This window comes from Acomys russatus, chromosome 26 (genome assembly GCF_903995435.1).
Source record: "Acomys russatus chromosome 26, mAcoRus1.1, whole genome shotgun sequence".
Classification (NCBI taxonomy): Eukaryota; Metazoa; Chordata; class Mammalia; order Rodentia; family Muridae; genus Acomys; species Acomys russatus.
In genome coordinates, this window is record NC_067162.1 from 2,566,434 (window position 1) to 2,588,746 (window position 22,313).

The following is a 22,313-nucleotide window of genomic DNA, read 5'->3' on the forward strand; positions in this document are numbered from 1 at the left end:
TTCTTCTGCCTCCTTGCACATTGTGAAACCTTTCATTTTCCATTCATTATGAAACAAACTAGATGTTTGAACTTGAGGTGGACTTGCATGAAGTTGGAAAATAAGGACAGGAAAGGGAAGAACTCTGTAGTAAATGCTTGTTTTGGGCCAGGTGTTAACTCCAGACAGGTCTCTTATGTGACAATCCTCCGTTTCCTGAGCCCTCACATGTTTGTCATCTATTCATTTGTTTGTTTGTTTGTTTTGATGTTTGGCAGCTGGACAGAAGAGTATTGACTGAAGAAGACATATAATATTTAGGTGGTTAGATGCCAAATCGCTGTAGGCAAGCATCAGGTGTGTAAAGCGTATGGCAGGCAGGGCACATGGAGAACACACAACACCCTCGGCTGTGCCATTGTCTTACTGAAGTGCCTGAAGAATGTCTGTTATTTGCAAGTATTGGTAAAAGGATGTTTTAGTGAAGGTTGGCTTTCTGGCTGTATGTTATTCCTTGTTTACATAAAGTATCTTTAGCACATTAAACTGTAACATGCATGGAGAAATGTACATAGAAATCCAGTGTTTATACTGGGGGGGTATCAGGTGAGTAACTGGGCTTTAGGTTGTAAGGATAGAAAAGAATCACAACATTTTCGTTTCTTTTAATTATAGAATTTTATCTATAGAGACAAAGATTTATATTTAACTTTATAATAACTATATGTATTAAGGAAAATAATCATATGTACCAAATGCACCTGTAAAATATAAATTATATTTTGATAAAATTGAATTGATTTCTGACAAAGTTCTGAATGTTAGTGGACAAAAATTCCCATCTGAATATTTTTTGTTCTTGAAGCATCTTTTTTAGTGAAATAGGTTGGCTTCTTCTCCTTCTTCTTCTTTTTAATTTTGGCACCCACATATAGCAAATAACTGTGAAACGTTTTAAACCTCAAAGTGACACTAAAACTGTGAAGTATGAAATGGAAGTGCCAGAGCATGTGAGACGCAGTGCATGGTACTGCACAGTATCCAGAGCGTGTGAGATGCAGTGCACGGTACTGCACAGTATCCAGAGCGTGTGAGATGCAGTGCACGGTACTACACAGTATCCAGTGTATGTATGTAGGAGAAGCGACAACACCATTGCAGAGTGGGTCATGATGAAGGCCGAAGAAATTAAATGACAACAGCCTGCGTTTGAAAACTCTCTCTGTCCCTTAAAGTTAGCACTTCCTATGTGTAACAGTGCCGCCCTTCTCCCCTCTGAGGGAGAATAAAATTGCTGTGAGGAATAAAATTTAAATAAATATTTTCTTTCTATGTCAGGTTACTAGGTAGCTATGATGAAGCAAGGTGGTATTTTAGATTCTTCATGAATGCTTGTGTTTCCTTCACTCCTATGTGAGCGTAGGTAGATTTGGCTACTACATTAAAAAAAATCTGTCACTCACTGATTGATATTTGCTTCCTTCGCAGTGTTTTTTTTCAAACATTATTCCAACAGGTGGAACAAAAGTATTTGACCTTTTAATTATTATTTTTTTCTTTTATTGAAAACATTTTTTTCATACAATGTATTCTGATTACAGTGTTTCCTCCCCCTACTCCTCCCAATTTCTCTTCCTCTCACCTCCCATCTGGATCCATTCCCTTTCTGTCTCTTAGAAAACAAAGAAGCATTTAAGAGATAATAATAATAAATAAAATAAGTTAAAGCCAAACAAATGAAAATATGTCAAAACAGCCAAACAAGAAAAAGAGCCAAGGAAAACATGTAAGAAATTCAAACAGAAGCAGAGAAACATATGTTTACACACACAGGAATTCTATTAAAAAAGCCTAACTAGAAGCCATAATATATATGCAACAGAGTGTAAGGTTAAAAGCAAAAACAAGGAACAAACAAACAAAACCCCCAGACTTAACATAACGAGACAAAGAACCTCCAAACGTGCTGTTTAGTTTCTTTTGTGTTGGCCATCTACTGCTGGGCATGGGGCCTATCCTTAAGACTGACTTCTTTTCGCAGTGAGACTCCCTTAGAGAAAACTATTCATTTGCAGGTAGCAACTGGGAATAGTGTCTGGGTTAGGGATGTGTCCATTTTTCTCTTCAGCTCTAGGATTATATCTGGTGCAGATGCAGGCAAGCCTTGTGCATGATGCCTCAGTGTCTGTGCACTCATATGTGCCCCGCCCTGATGTATCTAGAAGGCCTTAATTAGTTGGTGTACCCCAGCTCCTCTGCTCTTTCTGCTTCCTGTTCCACACATAGGATTTGATGAGGACATCCCTTTTTAAGGTTGAGTGTTCCATAGTTTCTGACTAGTGTCTAGCTGTGAGTCTGTATTTGCTCCTATCTGCTGTAGGATGAAAACTCTCTGGTGATGGCTGAGCAAGACATGGATCTGTGAACACAGCAGAATGTTGTTAGGAGTCATTTAATGGCTATACTATGTTAGTAGAGTGTTAGTACTTCTAGAATCATGGCCTATCTCACCTCAGGTTCTTGGCCACCCAGGCAGGCACTGTTGGGTATAGGTTTTGTCTCATGGAGTAGGCTTTAAGTCGGATCTTGGTTGGTTATTCCCAACCTTGTGTGCCATGGTTGCACTGAGTGACTTTGTGGGCATGTCCCTCTCGCAGACTGAAGGCTTTGTACCATGGCGGGTGTTTACCTTTATTGTAGAGTGGTATGCAGAATATCTTTCAGTACCCTGACTACTAGTTTAGAGGCATGAAGGCTCTCTGTGGGCACCAGCTCAGCTTCTCTGTGTCCAGCGAGTTGTGTAGCTCTTGTCTTCAGAAACAGGGCCTTACTTTCAGTTTGCAGAGAGCCTCTAACAGTCTTGGCAATAGCCTGGGTTGTTTGTGGGTTCCCACAGTACCCTGTTGGGCAAGAACTTGGTTAGATGTAACTCATTACTATTACTAGAAGATTCTCTTGATGACAAGAGCTGTGCATTTGGGGCTCTATCTCCCCTGTTATTTGGGATTTCATTTAGATCACCTTCATATGTGTATATATTTTAGGAAGAGTCTACTGTATTAGATTTCCATCTTAGGGTTTTCTTGTTGGGAAGAGGAACCATACGTCTCTTATAAAGGCAACTCTATAAAGGAAAACATGTAACTGGAGTTAGTTTACAGTTCAGAGGCTTAGTCCGTTATTGTTATGGCAGAGGGCATGGTGGCATGTAAGCAGACGTGGCACTGGAGAGGGAGCTGAGAGTTGCATTTTGATCTGCAGGCAGCAGATAAAGAACTGGCATGAGCTTCTAAGACCTCAAAGCCCATCCACTAGTGGCGTACCTCCTCCAACAAAGCCACACCTTCTACTAGTGCTACTCTCTAGGGCCAAGCATTCAAACACATGAGCCTATAAAGGCCATTCCTATTCAAACACACAGTTTCAGTAAGACTCCCATCAGATGGCCCTTATTTTAGCTGTCCCTCCTTCCATTACCTTCCTCTCCCTGTTTGATCCTCCAATTTCAATCCACCCACCCTGTGCATTGTCCATAACTATTTTATTTTGCCTTCCTAAGGAGATGCACACTTCCCTCCTGGTTTCTTGACTTTCAAAAAAAATTCTTTTTGGTTTTTTACATTTTTACTTTTATTTAAATAAAATATTCTTCTCACTTAATACATGCTCAATATGGTTGCGCTTTGTCTACTTCACCCAGTTCCCTCATACCTCCATTCCTATCCAGATCCATTCCCTTGCTGTCTCTCAATAGAAAACAAAATAAAATATAATATAATAACATAAAACAAAAAACTATCACATTGAAGTTGGGCAAAACAATAGAAGAAAAAGAGCCCAATAGAAGACACAAAAATCAGTGACCCATGAGTTGCACACTCAGCAGTTCCTTAAAAACACTAAACTGGAAGCCATAGTTTATACACAGAGGACCTGGTGCAGACTTGTGCAGGCCCTGTGCATGCTGCTTCAGTCTTTGTGAGTTCATATGAGTGTAGGCTTTGAACTTTTTAAAACTACTTTTTTTGGGAGGCGGTTCTTTAATGCTTATAACCTCCCTTCCAACCCACCTACCCCAGATAGGAGAGAAAAAAAGGCTGACGGGAACAGGAGAAGTAGACCTTTGTAGACTCAGTTCCTTGGAGTGATTCCACTGGCACAGTATGCAGGGTACCAGCAGACCGGTTAAATAGGAATCCAGCAATGCAGCAGCCGGAACCTGGAACCTTGAAGTGTTCTCTGGAGCGGTTCTCTCTAGACGTGTTCTCATAGTGGAATGGTTAACAGTCATGACCAAAAATGCCCCCCTCTTGTTTGGGGCTTATGTATATCTCCTCTCAGAGTCCTTACTAGGATGCTTATTAGGTGGCAAAGACCATGCCCCCACAAGAGACAGTTTCTTTTCCAGTGGACAAACATCACCTGTTCTCTCACAAGTCTGTTTTCAGTGGAAAAACACCCTTACACAAGTCTGTGCCACATCCCGCACTTGGGATTAAAACAAAAACATGTTTGTATCCACTGCATATGAGCTTTGATCATGTTGATTTAAATGGCTTGTGTTCTTGCTGTCCTCTGTCCCCTTTGGCTCTTACACTCTTTCTACCTTCTTTTCCACAGGATTTCCCTGATATCTGAAAGGAGTAATTTGTGTTTTTTTAAAATGTAATGTTTTATTTAATTAATTTATTTAGATTACATCTCAATTGTTATCCCATCCCTTGTATCCTTCCGTTCCTCCCTCCCTCCAGTTTTCCCCATGTCTGTGACCAAGGGGGGCCTCCTCCCCCACTATATGGTCATAGGCTGTCAAGTCTCATCTTGGTAGCCTGCTTATTCTTTCTCTGAGTACCACCAGGCTTCCCCACCACATGGAATTGGTAAAAAATGGAGCACCAGAGTTCATGTCTGAGTCAGTCCTCGCTCTCCACTCAACTGTGGAGAATGTCCTATTCATTGGCTAGGTCTGAGTAGGGGCTTGATGTTTATTGCAAGTATTGTCTTTGGTTGGTGCAGTAGTTTGAGCAGAACCCCTGGGCCCAGATCTATGCATCATGATGTTCTTCTTGTAGGTTTCTAAGACTCTCTGGATCCTTCTATTTCCCCATTCTCCCATACTTCTTTCACCTAGAGTCCCAATAGAATGTCCTCACAACTATCCCAATCTCCTGCTAAGTTAAAACTTTCATGGGACATGCCTCTTGTGCTAGTGTCCAATTAAAACTGGGTATATACCATGTGAGTCTTTCTGCTTCTGGGTTAACTTACTCAGTATGATTATTTCTAGGTCCATTCATTTGTGAAAAGAGGAATTTGATAAAGACATTCCATCTAGGTATGAACGCTCCAAGGTTTCCCACTCTCTGACTCATGCCTGGCTGTGGGTCACTGCATTTGTTCCCCTATGCTTCAGGAGGAAGCTTCTCTGGTGATAGTTAAGCAAGGCATGGATCTATGAATATAGCAGAAATTGTTGAGTCATTTTATGGCTATGTGTTTTTTAAATTTTTTAACAATAGTATTTGGTTTTACTCTAGGTCCCTGAGCTATCTAGTCTCTAGTTCCTGGTCACACAAGCAGTGCTGGATAGTGGGCTTTAAGTCATATCAAATATTGGTTAATCCATAGGCTTTGTAGCTTTGTGTAAGCATTGCAGTAGACTATCTTGCAGGTAGAACACCATTGTAGATCAAAGGGTTTGTGGCTGTGTTGGTGTTTACATTTCTCTTTTGGTAGCCTGCAGAGTGCCTTCTTGTAATAAAGGCATTAGCTAGCACATAGGGATAAAGGTTCTATGTAGGTACCAGCTAGTAGGTGTTGTCTTCAACAAAAAGGCTCTGTTGTAAGTTTGTGGAGAGCAACTTTGTGCTGTCTTGAAACAGCCTGGGTGTTTGAGAATTCCCATGGGATCCCATCCATTGACTTTTTAAATGTAACTATGGGTGTATATTAGAATCTTTATTTTTTTTTCTGCTTCTGGGTTAACTTACTCAGTATGATCATTTCTATTTTCATCCATTTGTGAAAAGGGGAATTTGATAAAGACATTCCACCTAGGGATGAGTGCTCCAAGGTTTCCCACTCGCTGACTCATGTTTGGCTCTGGACATGACAGCCATATACAGGAGTGCTTCCAGATGGAATAGGGTCTGACAAATTTATTTTCTGAATTATCAGAAAGCAAAATCAATAAAACCACATAGTCTCCTGGTTCCTGAGTACTTGGTTTATAAATCATCTCATACACCACTGTCTGATTTGCAATGCTCAGATAGTTATATGAAAACTGCTTATCAGAAAGGACAGATGGCTTCCAAGGTTGGTGGTCAAGCAGCAGATTCTATTTCTCGACTTCAGTGCCAAGGTTCCTCACTTAACTTCATCACACTCCATGGCTTGCTGTATGCAATAAGTTTTCCAACATTGATCTGAGAGAAGTCTGCAATGAAGGCTTGGTACCACAGGGCCTAGTGGGCACATAATAGTAAGAGACTCATGCTGTAGTGTTCACTGTAATGTGAAAAGGGCTGTCTTAGTCACTGTCCTATAGCTGTGAGGAGACATCACGACTGAGGCAACTCTTGTAAAAACGAACATTTAATCAGGAGTTTTCAGAGTTTCAGAGGCTCAGTCCATTATCATCATGGCAGGGAGCATGGCAGCAGCCAGTCGTGGTGCTGGAGAAGTAGTTGAGAACTACATCCTGATCAATAGTCCAAGATAGAGTGACTGGGCCTGGTATCGGCTTTCGAAACTTCAAAGCCCACCCCAGTGACACACAGCCTTCCACAGGGCCACACCTCCTAGTCCTTCTAATCTTTTCAAATGGTGCCGCTCGCAGTGACTAAATATTCAAATACGTGAGCCTGTGAGGACTGTTCTTATTCAGCCATGCACATTTGCAGATGACATAGCCCTTCTACAGTGTGGAGGAAGCAGGGAGGTAGACACAGATGGTGTCCTGACAAAGATCAGCTTGAGCTACAAAAGGAATGCAAGTTCAGGAGTGGCCAAAGAAGACAGAGAAAATGAAAACAACATTTAAACTTGAAGCAAGTCAAAAAGAGCATCTTACCTGCAGGACAAAGGAAGACAAACATTATGTGGTCACTTACCTCACCTCGTCTGTGAATGGAAAAATGACTTGATTATATTAAGTTGTATGTCCCTTTGGTTAAATGTGAATGTGCCTGTTTTACCTATTTCTAAGAAAAACAATGTCACGGGATTAGAGGCAGGCTTCTAACTTATTTAGAGAATCTCATATCAGTTTTCTCATGCTTCAGTACTCCTTGGGGTGATGAATCAGGCTGGATGTTACACATACAGTGACACCAATTTCAGAGGAGAACTCTGAAATCATCAATATCGGAAGTTATGGTGTTTGGTACATTTACTTTTCTTCAACTGAATGTACTTGGGTAAGAGATGAGCAAATCTAATTTATGGAAGGAGGTGTAGTAAAGGGCCAGTGTGCATTTGTGGAAGGTATATAAATGTCTCCTGAGGAGGCAATTCCAAATCTCCCTCGAGTTGCTGTCTTTCACTTCTGTGGCTTATTGGTCATTTGGGCATCTTTAATCCAGATGTTAAAGTTCCTTTCTCTGGAAACAACCATAATGATATATGGAAGTATGATTACTGAAGAACAAGATATCTGCTAAGTTCTTGTCCTAAGTGATGGCAAACATCAGGGATTGTTTACTGGGGCTGGACACTATGGCTCCTTCTTTAGGTGACCTCAGTGCACGTGAGCAGAAGCTCAGATTTGGGTGACTGAACTGTAGTCATATTTGCTGTGAGAAAGGGTGGTCCCAGGAAGGTCAGCTTGTGCTTTTTTCCTCTGGGAAGCTGTGTTAAGCTTTTGACTGTGACAATAGCTGGTAAAGATGCAGCTTTCTCAGTAGGGGATACTTGTTCTTAACAAGCTGAAGGATATATTTCATCCTTTGTCTTGTGTTCATGAGACAATGAAAATAGTTTCCTGGGACTTCAATTGGAACCACGCAGTCATATGTGATTAATTTCATTGGCCAGAATGAAGGAGTTAAAAACCCAAGGTTACTGCCTGTACCTATCAGACAGCCTTTCATACTCTGGTCATTCAGCAACTCTTTTGCATATGGACTGAATAACTGGAGATGTGCAAGAACAGTTCCTGTCCTCAGGAAACCACCAAACAGTTCACAACGTAGTGGGGAATTGGCATTCTGCATCACACACATGTGCTAGAAATTCCAACAGTAGAAAACCACATGACATCCACCCAGCCCACACACTAGAATGTGAAATGTCAGTAAATCACAATCTGTCATTCCTGACTAATGAATCTGTCTATAAAATTTGTAGCATTTTTAAGTTCTAAATTTTATTATAATTGCTTCATATGAAATGGAATACAATTTAAGTACTGGGTCTTGAAAAGATGGAAACATGAAAGACTATTTTGTAGTCTATAAATAAGGTCTCATTTTTTTAACATGAAAAAATATGATTTAACTGATATAAGAAGAGGCCTCAAAGTTCTTGTAGCTCCCTTATCCTTACCATGTAATGTCTTCTCTGTGATGACATCTGAAAGGTGATACCTGTGGTGGGGAACACAACCTCCTTCATGGCATCCTATTCCTAATTCATTCAAGCCGATTTTTAGGAAACTAACTCCCAGTAACACATTGACTCAATTTAACTCAGTATGAATAGGAGTTCTTGTTAGGGAGTAGGTGGAAGGAATAACTATTCTTCACAAATCTTTTCCCCTTTGAAGGAGGTTGAAGTAACTAATATGTGGTATCTGGCGTATTGGGGAAAATAAAAGCAGTCAATCTATGTCATTAGCAGACATAAATAATATTAATACAATATAATTGAATAAATTTAAATATTTTATTTATTGATTCTTATTGTAAATGTTTAACAAACGTAGCAAGTTTTATAATGAGATCTGCAAACAATTCAATGTAAAGGATTACAAGTGAACACTATTAAAAAGCTTCCGTTAATAAAGGGAGAGTTGGTCAAGTGACTGATGGATGCTGGACATTAGGATATGGATCAGATTGCATCCTACACACATGGGGTCTTGCGATGTGAATGACTACCAAAACAAAATATATCAGGCATTTCTTTATACAGCACATTTTTACAAAGTGTTTGAAAATCCAAGTGGAGAAAATAGAACAAATGCAGGATGTCATCTTAAGGCAGGACCAGCATCTGAATTCTGGTTTAGCTCCCAGTTTCATTGGACCTTGACTGAACAATGTTAGAGAAAATAGCTGTGGCCCATGGAGGACAGTTGGTTGAATGAGAGGCTTCTCAAAGCTGATCTTTCACTTCTGCAAGGTGATGATGATATTGGTAAAAGACCAAAGCAGAATCAAGACAAAACAAAATGAAACACATGCATGCGTGCACACACGCGCGTGCGCTTGCGCGCGCGCGCGCACACACACACACACACACACACACACACACACACACAAACTTGCTTGTAGGAGGAGAGAATAAAGTATTATTTTAGCCTTAACTCTTAGATAGACATAAAATTCTAGATTTCATTGCTGGAAAAAACTTTACCTAGGATTGAATGAGAATTCTTATTATCAGCATCTTTAAAAATCCCTATTGTGAGAAACAAAAGTTACCATAGTCGAAAATGCCATCTGCTGCCTGCAAGATGCAAACACTGAAATATTTACAGGGGCATATCTTCATTGCATCTTACATCCAGCACACATATTTAACTTTCTATGAAATATGTAAATAAATCTCATTCTTAGGGAAAGTTGGTTGTAAGTAATCTCTATTTTTATAGAATATAAATTTACAATGTAAGAAATTAAATCTCATAAGGAAGTAAGTCACCAGGAGTGAGACTGTGCTATCTCCCTGGGTTAGAAGTGGATTCACAAAGACTGTAGATATATGTTATCAGGTAAGAGATAGAAATAACAGTTCAATGTATATAAAAATAAATGTATGGACAGATGGATGAGTTTTGGGCTATCAATGTAGCTGAGCAGGTCTGATGAAGAGCCAAAGAGCCTGTAGGAGTTTATGCGTGATACGGTTGAAAAGAGAAGTAGTAAACTAGAAAGTATCTCATAGGAAATATTCAAATTGAAGCACAGACGCAGAGAAGGAATACGGAAGATGGAACCCTGGAGAATGGATTCAGTTTTAGCAGAAATAAAAATCAGACCCTTCTACTAGGAAAGGACTAGAGAATGGGAGAAAGGATATTTGAAGAGGTAATGACCACTGCTTCGTGCATCCCTGACTCCATGTCTGGCCCAGGAAAAACAAAATGGATATAAAATAGTACTAGGGCAACAAGCAAAACATTGAGAGGCCATAGACAAGGTACAGCATGGTCCAGGAGCTGGCTTGGCTCTGCTCTGCCAATGTTGGCATTGTGAACACAGACAAGGATAGTGGTACAAGTAGCAAAATGGAATTAGTTTATCCATAGCAATAACCAAGAGGAGAGGAAAGGATGACATTTCTCTTTATGGGAGAAGCTTATAAATGATGGTCTAATAGAATTACAACACCATGTTATTTTATTAGTGAGTGATTTAGGCAAGAGTTACCAGTGGATTCTTAAATGTCTTTTAAGAAGACATTTGGATTAACTTATTTATATGTTAGAATATCAGCCAGAGATTTATAACAAACAAACAAACAAACACTTTTAGAAGGAAAAGTCTTATCAGTTACACCCTAATAAAATGGTTAAATTTAGCACCACCTTTGATATGATTTATTGGATGATGCACTATTTCTGTCAAAATGATTTAATTTCAGTCCAATAATATGAAAATAACTACAATGCAGATTGTCTTTGGCAGTGTCCTCTCAAGGACTAGAGAGATTTCTCAGTGAGTAAAGTGCTCACTCTTCAAGTAGAAGACCCAGTTAGGGCCTACAGCACCCACTTAAAAGCTGAGCCCTTTAGGGAACCTTTCAACCTTTAGAGACAAGTAGATTCTGGAGGCTCATTGCCCAGTCAGTATAGCTACAATGGCAAACTTCAGGTTTAGTGAGAGATTTCATCGTAGGTAGGTAGGCAGGTAGGTATGTAGGTAGGTGTATAGATAGATATACATACATACATGCATACATACATACATAGATAATTAAGTGAAAGATCTATAGAGGAAAGACATACGGTTATTTATCTGCGGCCCTCACATGTGCTCACATGGCCAAATGCGCCTGCACATATCTATGCACCTCCCCCACAAATTAATACATCATATTCTATCAGAAAGATTAAACCAGTTGGCATAAACATTCTAGGTCAGTGCTACATGGCCGAATGGCCTCGTAAGTTGCAAATGTGATTTAAAGTTTCTGGTGGCCATGTAAAAAACTGTAAAATTAAATTTAATGTTATATTTAATATAACATGAAAAATTATTTAAACACGTAGTTAACGTGAAACTATGAATCAGGCTGTCTTTGTAAGGAGTCTTAGGAACCCAGCATGTATTCAGTGCTTACAGGGGAAGTATACTGTAGCTATGTGCTTTTGAGTACCATTTAGGACAGGGTAGCTCCAGCTTAACGCATGATTAGGTGATTATGTAATGCTTGATTAGATATAGACAAGAAAAAAAGCATCTAGAAAATATATTTTTTGGGATGATTAGTAGACTTGAATATAGGTAGTGATTAGATAACTCTGCATACAATACCCACTGAGGAAATACTTGTTACTGTGTGTGGCTGAGTGTGTTTTTAATCCTAGCATATGGGAGTGGAGGCAGGCACATCTCTCTGAGTTCCAACTCAGCCATGGCTACATAGAGAAACACTGACTCAAACAAAACAAATCTCCAAAATACAGGAATAAAAATTTTTTTGAGTGGGGGGATAGTCTATGTTCTTGTTTTTAGGAATTACACGATGAAGTAGCTGTGGGTAAAATGTGAAATTGTAAACTGCTTTTTATTGGTCTTAAAATGAATAATGTATACATATACATAAATATGCACACACAAATGTCAGTATGGTTATATTATTTGCTTGAAAACTAAATAAGATCGTTTTATTAGATAGCTAAAAATAGTGTTCTTAATGATTAATAATTATATATTATTTTCAGGAAAAGACATCATACTGTGAAAATGTACTACACACTGATCTGTAAAGTAGAAATCAACAAATTTCAGTGATCTAGAATTATATGAAATCTGTTCCCTAATTGTGAAATTATATTAGGGAACAACACTATGATAATTCAGAATTCCAGCATTTAGAAATGAAATATTTATGGACGCTATGGAGGATATCATGGTTGTGGGTGGAAACCCAGCTGAGGATGCTCTCAAGGCTTCAGCCAGTCCATGCTAAGGGCTGTAGGAGGCAAGGTAAAGTGCTTAATGAACGATTGTATAAGAAGGAGATTGAAAGGAGGGTGATTTGTGATGCTTTCCCAGATGGGTTAGTACTACTGTTAACTCTGAGAGGGCCATGCTGACTGAAATGGAGATAGCTGATTACTCACAACTGGAAGGCAAGAATTATGCATGCAAGATTCACAAACCTCTGAGCCAAACACACCTAGGGGATAAATATAGCCACAGTGGTTGGACCAAATCATTGAAATAGAGACTTAGAAAGTAGTCAAGGAGAGTAAGAGTCTGTGGGGGAACATTACCAATGGCCGAAGGTACTCAAGACAAAATGAGGTCCTGAAGGAGACTAGAAGAAATCAGAATGCAGGGCATTGGCTGGGCAGGGTACCGAGTTCAGGAGAGTGAATGTGTGATTCGCGCAGACCTGGGCAAGGCATTTTTCATTGGCAGTTCTCATGTCATATGCACCTGCTACCTGATTTTATTGTAAATTTCCAGATGGTCCTCACCACTCTTCCATTTTCATTCCTAGCACCCTCATCTCCTTTCTTCTAACTCTTTCAATCAATCTTTTTTATAGTTCATGTTATAAACCTGAAACCCTGAAGTTTTATGACATTGGTTTAAAGGCAGGCTTTTACACAAAAAGATGGTTACAAGCTCAGAGGTACGACTGTCTGAAGAGGCTAGGAAGCCATTGCCCATGTTAGTTGGAGCTAATCAGATACACTGGCGGTTTGTCAGGCCGTAATTGCCAGCTGGCCTCTTCAGTGTTTTACTGAAATGTCGGGGTAAAACCGCTTGTATTATTCAGCTCAGAAGCCGTCCTAAGTGTTTTAGTTAAGTGACACTACAGAGACCTTCCACTGTAGAACTTTCGTGGGTCATGCAAGGAAGTTCTGGTGACTGTTGCTTCGCTTCAGGTATAAACACAGAACACTGCAAAAAGCCACAACCTTGAGACTTACACGAGGTAAAGTCATAGGTCAATTTTAGCCACTCAGTACTCCTGAAACATTATGAAGAATAATATTACCATTTTGTTTTCAGTCTCTCCTCCAATTTAATAATCTGTGCCATATTAAATTACATAATTCATCCCAGTGTGTTGACATTAAGAGTCCAATTAGGTTGTAATTGTTTTTAAAGAACAAGTTATATGATGTATGTACCATATGCCTCTGTATCTTTTAGTATATTCAAGCTAGGACATGAAACATGACAGATACCTGACTTAGTACTTTTGTCTTTAGTACTTTTTGTCTAACTCTATTAAATGAGGAGGTTTTTGTTTTCCTTAACTAATGACTTGCTAACTTATTTTAGGATAGCAGAAGCTCCTATGCAAATTAAGCGGATACAGTTAATATGGTGATACACACAGAGTCCTTTGTACCCTCGGGCATGGGCTCTGTTGTTTCAGGCACTCTTCTGAGTTCTTCTTTTTTGATACATGCTCTCCATTTATGGTTTACTTTTTAGTTCTGAATTGTAATTACAAACGATCAGGTTAATATGGAGTAAGGAAAACTATTAAAATGTGTTTTATGAGTAACTTTGGGCTAGTAATTGTGTGAAAAATATTGTGTCATTTAAAATGTCTGTAGTTTGAAATTCATTTGAAAAGTTCATTTTCTTTTAATTCTAGAAAACGTTAACCTGGGTAAAATAATGACCGATATTGAATTTGTGGGTAAGAAAATGGAGAAAGAAAAGCAACTCAAGAAGCCCAGGTAAAGTGGAGTTGTTTAACCTTGAAAATGCACACACACACATAATGCACACACACAATGCACACATATACACACAATGCACACACACAATTCACACATATACATATACTCATACACATATGCCCACATATCACATATACAATATGCAAATACATACATACACAAAACACACAAACACAACATACATACATATAACACACAAACACACAACACATGCACCACACACACACAAACAACATACATACAAAAACACATGGACAGAGGGAGAGAGAGAGAGAGAGAGAGAGAGAGAGAGAGAGAGAGAGAGAGAGAGAGAGAGAGAGAGAGAGAGAGAGAGAGAGAGAGAAGAGAGAAGAGAGAGAGAGAGAGAGAGAGAGAAGAGAGAAGAGAGAGAGAGAGAGAGATTTTCTTTTTCTTTGCCAACGTTCTCTGACCAATGGCCGTGGTTTCTCAAGCCTATTAACACCCCATGCATGAGGCTAATTTATCTTTCTGCTCCAGTCCCAAAGCATATCAATTATCAAAATTTTAGTTTTCGGTTCAATTAACTTTTGAACTGGCGAATGTCTGAGTAGCTAAGCAAACCATCTGGGTTTTACAGTGCAGAAGCTCAAATCCAATTTGTGTCTTTCTTGAGAAAAATGCCATATTTTATGATAATATTACATAAGTTTGGAATTTTAATAACTGCTTTGCAGCAATTATGGAGCAGAATAAGTTATGATTTTCCCTTTAAAGTCTAATAATTAAAGGTTAGCCTTTCCCTAACAGAAGGTGAGAATGATTCTACAGAACGTGGTTGGAATGCAAGGATTTGCAACTTTGCTTCTGCTCTGCAAAGTGTCTGGAGATGCATCAGCTACTCTCCTGAAACGGCCTGCAGGATTATCAGGCCTTCCAGATACCCTTCACAAGGGTGTGTGAGGGCTGGCCCTAAGGTTTCAGATAAAACTGCTGATAGCCCTTGAGCTCATATATTTGAGAACTTGTACAATGCACATATTCCTCTGTTGAAACACGATTTTGGTGGCTTATTTTACAGCAATTCATTAACACAACATATCAAGAAAATTTTAGTAATCAACATAAGGCATAAATAATAGAAATGGAAGGAAATACTGTCTTGCTTTAAAGAATATCTTATCTTCCAACATCTGTGTCACAAATTGTGCTTTGCACCAGAAGTCCCTTGTCTAGTGTAATCATTTTCCTTGATTAAATTTATTACAAATCTCAGATTTGAGCAAGTGGAAAGTGGGTACAGCTTCAGGACAAGAAGTTTGGTTTTATTTATCTTAGGGGAAGATACAGACTACAAGGAAAAGAAATTACCATATGGAAAGATTAATTATAAAAATTCCTTTCTATCTTTACCAAATTTAACTCAAACCTCAGGTTAGCTTAAGTAAATCATAGCTGCTGAAAGCATACTTACTAATGCACTTAAACAGTTTAGTCTATCCAGTGAGCTTTTAATAACCAGAAAATGTTAACTGGATTCATTTAAAAATCATTCTTAGTTTAATATATGAGACCTGTGATCCAAGGACATTAACAGTGATTTAGGGACAAATGGGCACTTGCTAATGATAAATCTGAGCAGGAATAACATTTTCTGTTACGTTGTCCTTCTCAGTAGGCTCAACTGTTTCTCAGGGAATTGTTTCTTCTGCACCTGGTGGAAGATAAAGGTCTCCTAATACCCTGGTTCCCATTTTTAATGAAAACATGTCCTGTTTAATGAGGAAGATCAGCACTCTTTGGCATTAAGAGCAGGTACATGTGCTCCAATGACAGCCCAGGGCACGTAAAGCCTGGACTCCAATCCCCAGGGCAGCCTTGTCTTTATTTATAGCTAGTTTATGGTGGGAACTTGTTCCTCCCTTAGCAGTTAGCTTCATTTCATTAACGTTGGAGTGTGATGGGATGCAGAGGGACAGACAGTAAGTGTTTGGGATATGCTAATTCAGGTTCTTTGAAAACCTGCTTTTCAGTAGATTAAAGGAAAAGGCATTAGGTTGAATTTCTTATTGAAATCTGGCTCTTCATATAATTCAGAGAAGAAAACTTAGCAGATGTGCTGTAGGCAGCAGAGAGAGAAGAACAGCAGCCAGGCAGTCAGGTAAAGGATTGCTAACAGGTTCTCACACTGGAGGCTGGGAGGGTTTCTGTCAGGTCACTTAGAGGCTTATGGGAAAGATTTTTAATCCTCTCCTAAATTTTCATGGTGACTTGGAAAGTGCTTACAGCTAAGGTGACACACAAAATTTTTAGGTAGATTATAAAAATATTGACTTAAGAAAGAAAAAAAATGGCCAAATTTTTAAAATGTGTAATGTTTTAATTTGTCTACATTTTTCTATTTTTTGGCATGTAAAGAGCAAACAGAAATGAATGCTTCCATATTTTCACATTTAACCTTAAGAATGTGAAGTTTTTTAAATTGTATTTTCAAATTTTAAATTAAAGATTATTATACGTGTAAAAATCTTGGTGTTAGGATGGTAATGATGGGTGTGGTTTCCAATCATTAAAAAGTATACTGGTTTTTGCTGTTGTCTTCAGTAATACTTGGTGCTTTTGAAAACATGACAACTGCATTTCTGTCAACTGACTCTTGTAATTTAGGCAAGTGAGCTTCTAGTTCTGTCATCAATGAGTTTCCTGTGTTGTATTTGACAACCTATGCCTAGGTCTTCTGACCAGTTCCAGGGCTTCATGGAATCTCCTCCCCCCCTTTTTTTTTTCGTTATCTCACCTAAAAGTGCTCAGATTACTGGTATGCATTCCACTGTGTTGAAGCAACTCCGAGTTTTTGCTTAATGGTTTTCAAATGTTTTGCTAAAATTGTCAATTTTTCATTAGGTAGAGATTGCTTAAAAATATCACTTGTCCTAATTTGAAGATTAAGTAATACTTAGCAATGGTTCACATACTAGAAAGTAAAACAAACTGTTTTTAAATGCATTTTTGGCCTCAATTTTGATAGGATATAAATGAATTCTAGAATTTCAATTGGAATTACTCCAGTCTTGACCAAATCCAGTTGATATTTTATATGCATGACAGAATGATGGGATGAATTGATCTTGTACCTTATTTCCTCGTTATTTAGTGTCTACACCATGTCTGGTATCAGGTATCAGGTCTCTTCCCCCATACGTTCTAAGTTTTTTCCTAGGAAAATATTTTAAGTACTAAAACCTCTGTAACACTTAGGCGGCAATCCCATCTCTAAGCATTTATATCAAACAGGTAACTGAACAGGTGTACAATTGAGACTGTCCAAAGGTTTTTGAGCCTTTTTTCCAAATAGCAAAATAGTGTGAGCACCCCAAATATCCATTAAAAGACAGATAAACCAGCCAGGCACAGTGGTGCACGCCTGTAATCTTAGCACTTGGTGAGGCAGAGGCAGGTTGATCTCTGTGAGTTCGAGGCCAGCTTGGTCTACAAAGCAAGTCCAGAATAACCAAGGCTACACAGAGAAACCCTGTCTCAACAACAACAACAACAACAACAACAACAACAACAACAACAACAACAGATAAACCATCAGTATATCAATCCATGCAGTCCATGTTAAGTAATGGTCCAATATACCAACATGCATCCATATATGTTAATGAAGATGTCCATAATATAATATTACATGTAAAAACTACTTAGAAAGTTAATTTGCATTTATACACATATAAATATTGCACACAGCTAACGATGTGTATTTAGAAGAAAATAGTGGGATATAATTACTGAAGCCCCACTGCCTGACTTCAAACCATTTCTCCACCTATTTCTAGTTGGGGTAATCTGATCTATATAACACCTTTGCATTTAGGTCCTCCATGTATAAAATTAATACATTAATAATACATATAGTAGCAGATGCTTGTTGGGAGAATTAAATCAGGTTGGAAATAATGAAGGTTTAAATAATGCCTAGACTATGAGAAACTCCAGGGTTTCAATAAATAGCAAAATATCAGAGTGATGGGATTTGGTTAATTACATCTTCTAAACTGTCTACATGGTTCTTGACTCTAAATCCAACAGACATGCTTGAATCTTTACAAGTGATATTGGGAAGACATGATTTAAATAAAAATCTCTTATGAAACAATGAAAAATAGACATGATGCTCACTTTCCTGATTTTTGTTAGATGGGGCCTGCTCAGAAAGATTCCCTACTTTTTATCTACACTCAGAACCAGGAATCTTTAGTATTATTCTTTCAGTAATATTTACTCTGCAGGACACTGAGGATGCCATAGATCTAGTCCTGTAGTTAGGAGTATCTAAGACTAGCATTTAATTCTGTAATATTAGGCATGGGGGCTTGCACTACCAACATGGGGCACTGAATGACGCAAGTTGTAACTCTGTGTTTTGGAAACAGAATGTTGGAACCCTTCCATTCCCACATTGGACTGCCTATACAGAGACTGAACTCTTCTTTGGGACTTATGAAAGAGCCTGGTGAGTGTCACTGGGCAGATGCTGGGAGCAGTAGTGATTTTCATTATGGAAATCACTGAGTTAGTATTGAGCAAAGCCACTTGTTTAGTATTCCATTTTGAAAACTGTGTCAAAAGACAAAATAGATTTTGGGGATATCTACTGATAACTAATTTTTGTAACTTTTTTTCAACATGAGAAGTTGGATCCTTTGAAAATGTGTGTGAATATAGAATGTTATAAGAAATTATGAAGTCAAACTCTTAGAACTTAAAAAGGGTTTTCAGTTATAATTCTCTTGAGTTGTTTTCAAAGTATAGAAAATTTCTTTAAAAGAAGCTACACTTAAAGTCCTTTAAATGCAACCAGAAAGTTTGGAACTTAGAGATTATTTGAAGGCTTAGGAGGTTAGTTAAGGAGACTATGTTGTGGTTTCTTTTCTTGGTGACTCGCTACTCATCTTCCTAAGCTTCAGGATGTTATTAAGAGAAAAAAAAAACCTCGTTCATAGAACTTGGGTTTTAGAAGGAATTTTCATGTTTGGAACACTAACTCCTCCTTGGGATCTGAAGGCACTGTGTGTAAGATTATTATCTTACTCAGATTTTGCCTTTGTTTGCAATGTTACACAAGGCTCTAAGGGTCATATAGGAGTCCATTTCCAAACCTTGTGTCTATGAAGTATATTTTCATACAGCCCAACCAGTAACTAATCAAACCATTATAATGTGTTAAATCTTGACTTGTATGTTGCCCCATAAATAGCATTCTTTTGAGACTTTGATCAGGTACTTTGAAGCCCCAGAGTAACAAACTAATATATGAGTCTCAGTGTAAGTCTATGGGAATACTCTAGACTATACTAGCAAGATGGGTCAGCTGTAAAAAGCACCTGCTGCCAAGGCTCATGGCCTGGGGTCAGTCCCTGGAACCCACATGGTAGAAGGAAACACTGACTCATGCAGGTTTTCTTCTGGTTTCCACACATGTGCTCTGCTTTGTGTATAGCATCTATATACAGAAGTGTATCCTTGGAAATATTGACGTAGAGTTTAGTGAGTGTAATAGTTTTCAATACAAATAACTATGTTGAGATCGCCTAAGGTCAAAGCTGAGACCTGCAGCTTTTTACAGTGACACACTTAAGTTGTACTAATTCTGTCACCTTTAGACTTAGTCAGAATTTCCAAAGGTTAATGACATCATTAAATACCTTCTTCTTCATATAAATCACACAGTCATCTGGAAGAGGGGCTTTTTTTTAGCTCATTGGATTGGTCAACAATTCTTATGACTTTAACTGAAGGTTGAAACTCACTTAAGTAGTTTTTTTCTTCTGTATGTACAATGAGTAGACGAAAGCTCAGCCATCATCTGTTTAGTGCTGCACAAAAGATGAAAGACTTAAATGTTTAGTGAGTGAATACCAGCTACAGATCCTTGTGAAACTGAATGAAAAAGAGCAGAATTTCAGCCAACTATGTAATGCTTTCAAGATTTGCTCCAATACAAAATATTCTTTTAAAATATCTAAAATATGTACTAAAGAAGTCATAGCCTCATGACAGCAATAGACTCTTGGCCTCTTTCACAGCACCTGCCACACGGTAGACTTTAATATGTGTTGACTGAATGGGCATAAATTACAAGGAGAAGGCATCCTAATGAAGTAGTTACTGAAATCTATCTGTGTGTCACCTTGCTTTAGAGAGTAGCAAGACACAGGACAATTGTAAAAGCCGCCCCCCCAACCAAAAAAGAAAAAAAAAAAGAATTTAGGGAAATAAAATAGTTGACACTATTTTTTCGTAAAGCCAGCCTCTCCAATAGATTGTTAATTTCATATCCCAGGCCTGTCAACATTCCTCTAACATTATACAGAGTCAGAAAGTTGAACTTTCTGAGCATATAAAATTGTAACAAATTCATAATTTCTGAATGCTACATAGGCTGCTGTTCCTTTCTCCTTTAAAAATTAAACATCTCCAATATTAGTAGATATGTAACCAACATTTTATCGTGTGACTTTTGTTGAATTTTGTTTTGTTTACAGCCAAATCATTATTTTTTAATTGAAATAAAGTTCTCTAAAACAACAGCAACAAAAACTAAAATAGAACTGTCTAAAGGCTTGGGACCAGTGATTTATTTTATAAAATAAAATATAAAAATGTTGATTTTTGTTCTAAAACAATTTATGTACATTCATTATTGCATTGCATCTTTGTTGAAAAACAGTATTTTAAAAATGTCTTTAAAGTTTATTTTAATGATGTTTTCTAAAAATCTGCCCAATGCAGGCTGTTATTGTTATTAAGCCTGCTTTCTGAAATGTGCCTACAGTAATCATAGGAAACATTCACTGAAGTCAGTTAAATAGCAATGTGACTTTAACAGTGAGAGAATATAGGTGCGTTTCCTCTGAAGTGCATTTTAAAAAAAATCTTATACATTTCTAAAGTATTCTAAAAATAAATAATCATTTTCATTGGAAGAAAAAGAAAGAAAACTAGATCATAGAAATCAAGATCAGTCCTGATTTATATCCATTTGATTGAAATTTAAATGCTTTGAAATTCACCTTTTAAGATGGTGTAGAGACAATACTGGAGTGACTTTAAAGAGACTAGAATTCTGATTCTTCTAGCTTTTCAGTGTAAACGCTATCCAAATCCTGAGCCACTGATCACTGTTTCTTGATGGGCAGCATGAAGGCTAATAACAACAAACTGACAATATCTAGTGCATGCTTGTGAGGTGTGTGGCACACACCTGATGCTCACCAGAGCTGAGTTGCGGTTATTAGTAACAGTTTCCAAGTGAATGAACTAAGAGGCACAGTGGTGATATTCCAACAAACACCGTTTTCACCAGTGATTTCAGAACTCTCTCTTACCTGTCTGATTCTAAGAGCATGGAACCATGGTATGAATCTTTGTTTTGAAAGGTGTTCTTATTTTTAAATGCAGGCTATATTTTTGTATTTAGGATATAAGTGTATATACATATATGTATATAACAATTAATGAAAAAGAAGCCAATGACACGAAAAGACTGTACTCAAAAAGTAAAGAATAGATGGCCAATAAACATAATACAATACCCAACTGACTTACCCATCAGAATTGCAAATTAAAACTAAAGGAAGTTTATTTCTAAACTTCTAAAACTAAAGAGTTACCGTAGTCAGAACGCTGACCATTAAGAAAATAAGTAACAAACGCTGGCAAGCATGTGGAAAAAGTGAATACTTTTATACTGCTTCTGGGAACGTAAACTAGTCTAGCTATTATAAGCCATTATGTAGACTGTAAACAAACAAACAAACAAACAAACAAAACTACGGATAGATGGAACCACTATGATGTAGTAGTTAGTAATGAAGGAGTAAAATTCTCTGACAACTTTTAATCAATGTTTCTCTCATTGATTATTCTTTCTTCTCTGTCTTCATTCTGTGTTATCTCAATACAGTGCTTCACTCAATAGCTATTGGGCTTTCTTTAAACTAGTACATGCCCCTATCTTTTTTCATGTATGTATGTATGTATGTATGTATGTATGTATGTAATGTCTTTACAGCCTGTTCCCAGCCTTCTCCCTCTTCTCCAAGTCTCACCATCATGACTCCTTTTCCAAACCTCCCTCTCCTTTTTTTCTCAGAGAAGGGGAGGCCCCCAAGGACTATCAACCCACCCTGACACCTCAAGTCACAGAAAGAACCGCTGTCACTATCATTGAATCTCTGCTATGAGTCTAGACAGGAGCCTAACATAACTG

General features: G+C 38.0%; 1 protein-coding gene across 1 annotated transcript in view; it reads left to right on the plus strand.

Annotated features, from left to right (window-relative positions):
* The window catches only part of Iqcm (IQ motif containing M), a 433,038-nt gene that overhangs the window by 105,191 nt on the left and 305,534 nt on the right, over positions 1–22,313 (plus strand). Inside the window, exons 5-6 of the mRNA XM_051168995.1 lie at positions 13,993–14,077; positions 18,475–18,554. Coding sequence (XP_051024952.1) covers positions 13,993–14,077; positions 18,475–18,554 — 165 coding nt within the window. The remainder of the gene's footprint in view (positions 1–13,992; positions 14,078–18,474; positions 18,555–22,313) is intronic.